The sequence below is a fragment of the Lampris incognitus genome, chromosome 3 (assembly GCF_029633865.1).
Source record: "Lampris incognitus isolate fLamInc1 chromosome 3, fLamInc1.hap2, whole genome shotgun sequence".
NCBI classification, from domain to species: Eukaryota; Metazoa; Chordata; class Actinopteri; order Lampriformes; family Lampridae; genus Lampris; species Lampris incognitus.
Genome location: NC_079213.1, coordinates 114956485 through 114968200, shown reverse-complemented (window position 1 = coordinate 114968200; position 11716 = coordinate 114956485). Strand labels below are relative to the sequence as shown.

The 11716-nt window shown below is 47.5% G+C and overlaps 1 protein-coding gene across 1 annotated transcript in view; it reads right to left on the bottom strand.

Moving 5' to 3' along the window:
- Positions 1-414: 414 nt before the first annotated feature.
- Positions 415-11716, bottom strand: part of rab3b (RAB3B, member RAS oncogene family) — an 18406-nt gene continuing 7104 nt past the window's right edge. The window contains 3 exon segments of the mRNA XM_056276937.1: positions 415-691; positions 6211-6335; positions 9090-9208. Of these exon segments, the coding sequence (XP_056132912.1) occupies positions 507-691; positions 6211-6335; positions 9090-9208 (429 nt within the window). The 3' untranslated portion in view covers positions 415-506.

Here is an 11716-nt window from a genome sequence, read left to right as displayed (position 1 = left end):
GTACATCTGGTTAGCTTTGAGAGAGGCTCCATTAGACAGCAGTGTGATCAGTAAGATGAAATAAAGCCACAGAAACCATCTGTTCACTGCTGGTGTCCAGTGAAAATGGATGGCTGTGTGATGAATGTGTCATCATTGTGCTAGTTTGAGGAGAGGCAGTGCTGTGCTTTCCCTTCTTACCCTGCGTCAAGATCCTTTTTACCTTGTGTCAAGATCTTTTTCACCCCACATCGAGATCCTTTTTACCCCATGTTGAGATCGTTTCTACCCCATGTTGAGGTAATTTTTACTCCTCCACCTGCTTTAGGTGTCAACCTGGGATACTTGGAGGGTGAGGAAGATTAGAAGAAGTACTAACTATTGGCTGTTCACACACACAGACCTAAGCAACGTTAGTGTGTTGAGGAATGATGGACTAATAGAACTATTTTTCTTTTCTTATTTGGATTGAGGGAGGAGACAGAGAGGGGGAGGGACAGAGAAAAATGATGACAGGCGACAGCCAATCAGCAGCATTTCTGAGGAAGCTGATTGGGCTTGTCAGTCAGTCTGGTGGTCTTGGAGCCAGGTGCAACAGGCGCTTCCACATCCACACGCTCCGACATCTTGACACAGATGATGTCCACCAGACGCTCAAAGACCTGACGTACGTTGATATTCTCCTTGGCGCTCGCCTCATAGTATTCAAAACCTACAGGAAACAGCAGGAACAAACACACAAATCACATCCAACAGAAATACAGCAGGAGCTACAGCACCTTCAATAAGAATAAGAAAAACAATATCATTATAACAAACATGTCCACTCATTCTGCTGAATTCCGTGGCATCATCAGTCAATGATTCTGGATTGTATTTTCTATGAGGCGTTTAACTCAATAGCTCAATACCCTACAAGCTGAGTGAGACTACCCTGGACTGACACCATGTACCCAGTAAGATCATGGACCTCATCCTGAATTACTATGGGAACTTCAGGCTCAGAGTCACGTCTTGGAACACAACATCTGACTGGCACCAGTTTGAGAAGGGGATTATAACTCGATGTACCATCTCAGGTACATTCCTCACCCTTGCCATGAATATGGTGGTCAAGGCAGCTGAAACTGAATACAGTGGCCCTCTGTCCAAGTCTGGTGTTTGGCAGCCCCCATCAGAGCCTTTATGGATGACCTCACTGCCACCACATTATCAGTGCCTGGTGGTAGGTGGATCCTCCAGGGCCTGGAGAAGCTCATCTCTTGGGTGAGGATAAGTTTTAAACCAGCCAAATCCAGAGCCATGGTGTTGAAGAGGGGTAAAGTGGTAGACTGGTTTCGCTTCATTTTGGATGGCATTGATTTCATCCATCACTGAGAAATCAGTCAAGAGTCTAGGCAAGGTCTTTGACTGTAGCTTCAGGGATACAGCAGCAATCCAAGAAACCATCAAGGAGGTTGAGACTTGACTCACCACAATAGACAAGTCTGGCCTACCTGGGAGGTTTGTGACTTGGATTTACCAACATGGCATCTTACCTTGAGTTCTCTGGCCTATGCTGGTTTATGAGGTAACCCTGTCGACAGTGGAGACATTGGAGAGGAAGATCAGTAGCTACCTCCGGAGATGGCTGGATCTGCCATGCAGCCTTGGTACTGCCGCACTGTATGGGAGGAGGAACAAACTCCAGCTCCCCGGCAGCAGCCTCGATGAGGAGTTCAGGGTTTCTCGCACAAGAGAGACACTGCTCTATCGAGACTCCAAGGACTCTAGAGGGGCATCAACAGGCATTATTGTGTGGACAGGCAGGAAGTGGAGAGCACAGGGAGGCCTGGAGATAGCAGAGTCTTGGCTGAGGCACAGGGCTTTGGTGGGCATGGTGGCAACTGGACAGGAAGGGCTGGGAGCCATCCCACATCCTCGCTAAGATAAAGACCATGGCAAGGACAGACGCCATCTAGTCCTGGAGGAGGTGCACGCAGGTGTTGAGGAGGAAAGAGCCAGCAGAATGGTGGGCATGTGGCAGCAGGGAGCATGGACATGTGCACTGGAGAGGAATATATCCTAGGCAGATATCTGGCAGGCAGAACCATAGTGGATCAAGTTCATGGTACAAGCTGTGTATGATATTCTGCTTAGCCCAGCAAATCTCCATCTCTGGGGCAAGATTGATTCTATATAATTTCCTTTGTGCCCTGGAAAAAGTTCACCTGAGCACATCCTCAGCAGCTGCCCATCAGCCCTGGGGGAAGGCCGATACCACCGGCGACATGACCAGGTGCTGGAGACAGTTGCAGAGGCCATCTCCAAAGCCATGACCAAGAACAAGCAAGCCCACAGACAGGAACATTTCCTTATCAGGGCTGGTGAGCAGTCTCAGTCACAGTACAGATCAGCAGCTGGTCTCCTCACCTCTGTGTCAGACTGGGAGCTATGAGTCAATTTGGGGGGGGGGGCATCTCAGGTTCCCAGACCACATTATGACAACTTTGTTGAGACCAGACATAGTGCTATGATCAGCATCTTCAAAGCAGGTGCTCTTTATAGAGCTGACAGTTCCCTGGGAGAACCGGATGGAATAGGTAAATGAGTGGAAGTGGTCCAAGTACCAGGAGCTGGTGGATCAGTGCTGGAGGAGAGGCTGGGAGGTGTATTATGAGCCCATTGAAGTGGGGTATAGAGGCTTTGATGGCAACTTACTGTGCAAGGTCTGCACTATACTAGGCATCACTGGGGCTGCAAAAAGGAAAGCCATCAAGTCTACCATGGAGGCTTCAGAGAGGGCCTCCAGATGGCTTTGGCTCAGAAGGAGTGATCTGTGGGCCAGTGCTACTGGGACACAAGCCAGCGCCTGATCAAGCCTGGCTGGGTCGCCTGAGCAAGGGTGTATGATGCTGAAAGACCTGAAACACCCTAGGACCTCAGTTTGGGAGTTTGAAGTTTATATGAACTTTCTATCTTAAAGTGGATGAGCAGATTGGTGTCAAGGTTTTGGGAAGAATAAATACCATTTTCAGTTACACATAGGTTACACATGTTACTGCTGGGTGAACATGTTTTGTTCTTTGGGAGGATTTTCCAGCAGGTTGAATAATTAATGTTTCTGTCCACCAGTGACCAAATATAAGGGCTTAAACATGTGACATTCTTTAAATGGGTGTTTGTAAAGCTACACATGTGTGCATTACACCTCCTTTTGAATGTCCCCTCTGTTAGACCCACGTATGTCTCTGTTTTGTCGTTGTCCTCTCTCGTCACCATAGCTTGGTAGATACCTCCCTTCGTCTGGCATTTTCCCTCGAGGGGGCGTGAGTCCTTCACACAGCAGTTGCATCCGAGGGAGTCCGGTTGTGATGAAGGTGTCGTTGATGTGTTGATGATTCTTGTGCTGTGGGACGATATTGTGTGTTGAATGTTAGGCATGCAGCTGTAACTCAAGTTGACGGTGTTCCTATTGAACATCTTCCTCAGTTGATGGTCTGGGGGTGAAGCACTTATCCAAAAGTTCGAAAAACTGCTTATTGATGTTTGTGGCCACAGTGTCACTGTACGGTGGGTTGTACCTTGGTGTCACTGTAGGGTGGATTGTACCATGGTGTCACTGTAGAGTGGGTTGTACCACGGTATCATTGTAGGGTGGTTGTACCACAGTGTCACTGTAGAGTGGATTGTACCATGGTGTCACTGTAGAGTGGGTTGTACCACGGTATCACTGTAGGGTGGGTTGTACCATGGTGTCACTGTAGATTGGGTTGTACCACGGTATCATTGTAGGGTGGGTTGTACCACGGTATCACTGTAGGGTGGGTTGTACCACGGTGTCACTGTAGAGTGGGTTGTACCATGGTGTCACTGTAGAGTGGGTTGTATCACGGTGTCACTGTAGAGTGGGTTGTACCACGGTATCACTGTAGGGTGGGCTGTACCATGGTATCACTGTAGGGTGGGCTGTACCACGGTGTCACTGTAGAGTGGGTTGTACCACGGTATCACTGTAGGGTGGGCTGTACCACAGTGTCACTGTAGGGCGGGCTGTACCACGGTATCACTGTAGGGGAGGCTGTACCACGGTATCACTGTAGGGGGGGCTGTACCACGGTATCACTGTAGGGGGGGTTGTACCACGGTATCACTGTAGGGTGGGTTGTACCAGCTGATGTTTCATTTTCTGCTACGTTTGTTGGTTTGCTGGCAGTCAGTGTGTAATGGTGGGTTGTACTTGAGCTTAAAATTGTAGCCGCCCATTTGTAATGCATCTTGGTATGGAGGTGTAGCTTCATTGAAGATGGACTCACTAGATGACAATTTTGAGAGTCTGTAAATATATAAAACTTCGTTTAAAGAAACACCCAACGGTAATGAAAGTGCTCAACAAATAAGGAGCAAAATAATCCAGTGAGTCAAGTAAAAGGCTGTCTCATAAAGAATTTACTTGACTCACTGGATTATATATATATATATGTATTCCAGGTTCTCAGCTCTTGTCCAGGAATGTCTTCTTCCAGTAGCCCAGTTTTCATCAGGTTGCCCTGGTTCCCCAACCCCTGATGCGGACCTTGTTGACCTGGACAACATCCAAGCCAGTATGACTCTCTTCATGTTACTGTCACTCATATCTGAGGTATCTGGCTTGTATAGCTTTAGGAGTCCAGTAAGATCCTCTTACAAGATACTTGTCTCAAACGGGGTTTGAATCCCCATCTCCAGCATAGAAAGCTGACGTTCTTACCAACTGAGCTATCCAGCTGACAGCAACATCAGGAAGAAAGAGCATGAGAAGCTGGAGAAATACCAAGGGCTGAAGGAAGAACTAGATCGGATGTGGAAGGTGAAGTCCACAGTAGCCCCAGTGGTAATAGGAGCACTAGGGGCTGTGACCCCCAAACTGGGAGAGTGGCTCCAGCCCTGTCCAGAACAGTGCGGTCCTAGGAACAGCTAAGATACTGCACACAATCCTCAAACTCCCAGACCTCTGGTGGAGGACCGAGCCTGAGGAAGACACACACCACCCGAAACAGGGGTGAGAGGGATATTTTTTAAATGTGTGTGTGTGTGATATCAGGTGAATCAAAGACTAATTGTCCTTAGGTGTGAACGGTGCGTGAAGGACGGATGACCTGTGGATTTTACTGTTGAGGAGGTGCTAGTGCAGCGACCAGGACACATTCCCACATCCGGCTTCCCACCCGCAGACAAAGCCAATTGTGTCTGTAGGGACGCCCGACCAAGTTGGAGGTAAGACAGGGATTCGAACCGGCAATCCCTGTGTTGGTAGGCAAAGGAATAGACCACTACACTACCCAGACGCCCCGGATTTTACTGTTTCTGTTATTGTAAACCGTCTGCAATAAATGACAAGTAAAGCGAATTGACAGACAAACTTTGGTGTCCCAGCTCCTCTACAGACACAGTGTCTGTGAAACAGCTCAGCAGGACGACGCCTCGCTGTGACCGCACAGCCCGCAGCATTTACATTTACTTCTGACTTACATCTGCAGCAAATAGCTGACAGCAAAACACACACACACACACACACACACACAGTGACTCTAGGGACGCTTCTGTTTGTCTGCAGGCTGCAGCAGTTGGCTGCGCTGCCCCCCACAGCAAGAACATCAGTATGTACACCAAACCCCGCAGGAAGGAAAAGAAACACTTGAAATCTTATTCAAGTACATGTGTACTGGAGAGACTCGATGGGTCTGTGTTGTCGTAATGCTGTATAAAATTGTCTAATGTAAAAAATACACAATGCAAAAGCAACCAGCTCCATCACCGCTCCATCACAGCCCGCCATGAACTTCACAACACTGCTGGGCAGGTCGACTTCACCTGCTTCACACATGCAGTCACACCAGGGAGCTGCCCAGTTCAACCACCAGGAGCTCCCAGTACAGCACTGTCATGAACTGGTGGTTACTGACAGCATGTCTGACTGACTGACCCACCCAGTACACAACAGTCTGTGGTTCAACTGGACCTTGTGTGGTGACACAGGTGGTCGATTCCTCATTTAGAAATCCATCCATCCATCCATTATCCAAGCCGCTTATCCCAATCAGGTTCACAGAGATGCTGGAGCCTATCCCAGCAGTCACTGGGCGGCAGGCGGGGAGACACCCTGGACAGACTGCCAGTCCATCACAGGGCCCTATTTCAGCAGCTCATGTAAATTCACTATAAACCTTTACAGCTCTGAACATTGAAATGCGTATTCAGCCATCGCCTTACCTAACTGTTCAGCCAGGAGTTTTCCTTTCTCCAGAGGAACCACCCTCTCCTCGTCCATGTCACACTTGTTCCCCACCATGATCACCTGGGCATTGTCCCAGGAGTATGTCTTAATCTGGGTTGCCCTGAAACACACACACACACGCACACCAACAAAAATTCCTTAGGTGATTTTGATTGGACTCCCCCTCCCTCTGTCTAGCTTACATACACAAACACACGTACACAAAGACACAATTCCGCTTCTGGTGTGGGAAGATTGCAGCGTGAATTCAGGTTTGCGGCGGCCTCACCCAGTACCATCCATGCAGTGTCTTTCCACGTCTGCATCTGAGTTTGTCTTCGTTTGACGGCTGGGAGAGCTGTTGCTGGATCGGCTGAGAGAGCCTGGTCTGCTGCATCCTGTGGGCCCAGGGACCACAGCCTTACCTGGAGCTGTGCCTGAAGAGGAAGCTCTGAGGGCGGTCTGACAGGACACGGAAGCGGGGCAGGCTAAGCTAACTGCTAGCCCATGCAGACAGGCAGGTCTGATAACACTGAGGGTGGTCTGGCGGCGGCCTCGCCTAGCCTTGACTGTGTTTTTAGTGTCGTCGTGTGGAGTGCGGGGAGGTGTGTCGAAGGTGTCTGGCTGGTAGAGCTGGTGTTGGATCAGCTGGGAGAGCCTGGTCTGCTGCGTCCTGTGGGCCCAAGGTCTACAGCCCTGACCGGAGCTGCGCCCAAAGAGGAAACACCAAAGGCGGTCTGACAGGAAGTGGAAGCGGGGCGGGCTAAGCTAACTGCTAGCCCACGCAGACCGGCAGTTCCGACAGTCATCCTGGTTGGCGTTCGTTCTCCTGGACAGTGATATTTTGTTTGTTTGTTTTTTTAGTTTAGACTTATCTGTTAGTTTGGATATGTGTGTTCTTGTAGTTTGGATATGTGTGTTCTTGTAGTTTGGATATGTGTGTTCTTGTAGTGTGGATATGTGTGTTCTTGTGGTTTGGATATGTGTGTTCTTGTAGTTTGGATATGTGTGTTCTTGTAGTTTGGATATGTGTGTTCTTGTAGTGTGGATATGTGTGTTCTTGTAGTTTGGATATGTGTGTTCTTGTAGTTTGGATATGTGTGTTCTTGTAGTTTGGATATGTGTGTTCTTGTAGTTTGGATATGTGTGTTCTTGTAGTTTGGATATGTGTGTTCTTGTAGTGTGGATATGTGTGTTCTTGTAGTTTGGATATGTGTGTTCTTGTAGTTTGGATATGTGTGTTCTTGTAGTTTGGATATGTGTGTTGTTGTAGTTTGGATATGTGTGTTCTTGTAGTTTGGATATGTGTGTTCTTGTAGTGTGGATATGTGTGTTCTTGTAGTGTGGATACGTGTGTTCTTGTAGTGTGGATATGTGTGTTCTTGTGGTTTGGATACGTGTGTTCTTGTAGTGTGGATATGTGTGTTCTTGTAGTTTGGATATGTGTGTTCTTGTAGTTTGGATATGTGTGTTCTTGTAGTTGGATACGTGTGTTCTTGTAGTTTGGATATGTGTGTTCTTGTAGTTGGATACGTGTGTTCTTGTAGTTTGGATATGTGTGTTCTTGTAGTTGGATACGTGTGTTCTTGTAGTGTGGATATGTGTGTTCTTGTAGTTTGGATATGTGTGTTCTTGTAGTTTGGATACGTGTGTTCTTGTAGTGTGGATATGTGTGTTCTTGTAGTGTGGATATGTGTGTTCTTGTAGTGTGGATATGTCTGTTCTTGTAGTTGGATATGTGTGTTCTTGTAGTTTTTGGATGTGTGTTCTTGTAGTTTTCGGATGTGTGTTCTTGTAGTTTGGGATGTGTGTTCTTGTAGTTTGGGATGTGTGTTCTTGTAGTTTGGGATGTATGTTCTTGTAGTTTGGGATGTGTGTTCTTGTAGTTGGATATGTGTGTTCTTGTAGTTTGGGATGTGTGTTCTTGTAGTTTGCGATGTGTGTTCTTGTAGTTTGGGATGTGTGTTCTTGTAGTTTGGGATGTGTGTTCTTGTAGTTGGATATGTGTGTTCTTGTAGTTGGATATGTGTGTTCTTGTAGTTTGGGATGTGTGTTCTTGTAGTTTGGGATGTGTGTTCTTGTAGTTTGGGATGTGTGTTCTTGTAGTTTGGATATGTGTGTTCTTGTAGTTTGGGATATGTGTTCTTGTAGTTTTGGGATGTGTGTTCTTGTAGTTTTGGGATGTGTGTTCTTGTAGTTTGGGATGTGTGTTCTTGTAGTTTGATATGTGTGTTCTTGTAGTTTGGGATGTGTGTTCTTGTAGTTTGGATATGTGTGTTCTTGTAGTTTGGGATGTGTGTTCTTGTAGTTTTGGGATGTGTGTTCTTGTAGTTTTGGGATGTGTGTTCTTGTAGTTTGGGATGTGTGTTCTTGTAGTTTGATATGTGTGTTCTTGTAGTTTGGGATGTGTGTTCTTGTAGTTTGGGATGTGTGTTCTTGTAGTTTGGGATGTGTGTTCTTGTAGTTTTGGGATGTGTGTTCTTGTAGTTTGGGATGTGTGTTCTTGTAGTTTTGGGATGTGTGTTCTTGTAGTTTGGGATGTGTGTTCTTGTAGTTTTGGGATGTGTGTTCTTGTAGTTTGGATATGTGTGTTCTTGTATTTTGGATATGTGTGTTCTTGTATTTTGGATATGTGTGTTCTTGTAGTTTTGGGATGTGTGTTCTTGTAGTTTTGGGATGTGTGTTCTTGTAGTTTTGGGATGTGTTGTAGTCTTTGTGTTGTACTGTTGTGGGAAGGGGAAACAATGTTTCGTTTCATTTCATACACTTGCGCACATGAAACAACGTGTTCCTGGTTGTGACTCTGACATAACTACGTGCACAGACACACACACACAGATCTGCAGCACGAGCAGGTGAGTGGGCGGAGCCTCACCAGTCCTGCACGGCGTTGAAGGAGTCCTCATTGGTGATGTCATACATCAGGATGAAGCCCATGGCTCCCCGGTAGTAAGCTGTGGTGATGGTCCGGTACCGCTCCTGACCCGCTGTGTCCTGGAAACAGCACAACACAACATAAGACACACAACACAACACAAAATGGCACCACACAACACACACTTCACTTTCCAGGTCCTGTTTCATTTGATTTAAATGCAAACAGATGACTCGTCTTAAAGCGGCACCGGGTCACTTTTTGGACTTCAGCAACTTGATCAATCAAACTGCTGCTAAGACGAGCGAGGAGATAGTTTCCTTTTCCAGGACGACTCCCCGAGATATAGGTGTCTGACTAGCTCATCAGACTACTGTGAAGGAAGAGGGGGGATGTTCACAGACCAGTAAAGTAAAGTTAGGTTCTATGAACAAATTCTGTGTGTAAGAGCACAATGACGACATAAAGTGGCCTTCTTTCTTCTTCTAATAAAATCAGGTTTCCATAGCGGATGGGTCAAGAACGGGGTTAGCAACGACTGCCGCCGCCAGTACTGTTGGCCAGCAGGGTGCCAGTGGAATCTGTGCTACTGTTGGGGGAAGGAGAAGGAGAGGGGGGAGGCATGTCCAGAGGCAGCGAGAGAAGAGGAAGGGGAGGAGTGTGGAGGTGAGAGTCGGAACTTTGAATGGTGGCAGTATTACTGGTAGAGGAAGAGAGCTGGCTGACATGATGGAGAGAAGAAAGGTAGGTATACTGTGTGCAAGAGACCAGCTGGAAGGGGAGTAAGGCCAGGAGTATCGGAGGTGGGGTCAAACTCTTCTACCATGGTGTGAATGGGAGGAGAAATGGGGTGGGGGTCATTCTGAAGGAGGAGTATGTCAGGAGTGTGCTGGAGGTGAAGAGAGTGTCAGACAGAGTGATGAGTATGAAGCTGGGAATTGAAGGTTTATTGCTGAATGTTATCAGCACATATGTGAGTTGGACGACGTGGTGGAGAGGGTACCCAAGGAGGAGGGAGAGGGGATTGGAGCGGACTTCAATGGACATGTTGGTGAAGGGAACAGAGGTGATGAGGAGGTGATGGGAAGGTATGGTGTCAAGGAGAGGAATGTGGAAAGACAGATGGTGGTGGATTTTGTGAAAAGGATGGAAATGGCTGTGGTGAATACATATTTCAAGAAGAGGGAGGAGCACAGGGTGACGTACAAGAGTGGAGGGAAGTGCACACAGGTGGGCTATATCTTATGTAGGAGGTGTGATCTGAGGTTAAGAGGAGAGGTGAGGATCAGCAGCAGCAGTATGGTGTCGTGCCATGAAAGAGCACCACAGATGTGATGTTTGCTTTGAGAATGTTGATGGAGAAGTATAGAGGAGGCCAGGAGGAGTCACATTGTGTCTTTGTAGATTTAGAGAAACCATATGACAGGGTGCCGAGAGAGGAGGTGTGGTATTGTATGAGGAAGTCAGGAGTTATGTAGGAGTGGTGCAGGATATATATGAGGGAGGTGTAGCAGTGGTGAGGTGTGTGGTAGGAATGACAGATGGGTTCAAGGTGGAGGTGGGATTACATCAAGGACCGGCTCTGAGCCCTTTCTTGTTTGCAGTGGTGATGGACAGATTGACGGATGAGATCAGGCAGGAGTCTCCACGGACGATGATGTTTGTGGATGACATTGTGATCTGTAGCGACAGTAGGGAGCAGGTGGAGGAGAGCCTGGAGAGGTGGAGGTATGCACCGAAGAGAAGAGGAATGAAAGTCAGTAGGAGCAAGACTGAATACCTATGCGTGAATGAGAGGGAGGACAGTGGAATGGTCAGGATTCAAGGAGTGGAGGTGATGAAGGCATATGAGTTTAAATACTTGGGATCGACTTCAAAGTAACAGGGAGTGCAGAAGAGGTGAAGAAGAGAGTGCAGGTAGTGTGGAGTGGGTGGAGAAGAGTGTCAGGAGTGATTTGTGACAGAAGGGTACCAGCAAGAGTTAAAGGGAAGGTTTACAAGATGGTAGTGAGACCAGCTATGTTATATGGTTTGGAGACAGTGGCACTGATGAAAAGACAGGAGGTGGAGCTGGAGGTGGCAGAGATGAAGATGATAAGATTTTCATTGGGAGTGATGAAGAAGGACAGGATTAGAAGGAGTATATTAGAGGGACAGCTCAGGTTGGACGGTTTGGAGACAAAGCAGGAGAGACAAGATGGAGATGGTTTGGACATGTGTGGAGGAGAGATGCTGGGTATACTGGGAGAAGGATGCTGAATATGGAGCTGCCAGGGAAGAGGAGAAGAGGAAGGCCAAAGAGGAGGTTTATGGATGTGGTGAGGGAGGACATGCAGGTGGCTGGTGTGACAGAGGAAGATGCAGAGGACAGGAAGAGATGGAAACGGATGATCCGCTGTGGCGCCCCCTAACGGCAGCAGCCGAAAGTAGGAGTAGTAGTAGTAGTAGTGGTGGTGGTGGTAGTAGTAGTAGTAGTAGTAGCAGCGGTAGTAGTGGTAGTAGTAGTGGCAGTAGTAGTAGTAGTGGTAGTAGTAGTGGTAGCAGTAGTAGTAGTAGTAGCAGTAGTAGTGGTAGTGGTAGTAGTAGTGGCAGTAGTAGTAGTAGTAGTAGTAGCGGTAGTAGTGGTA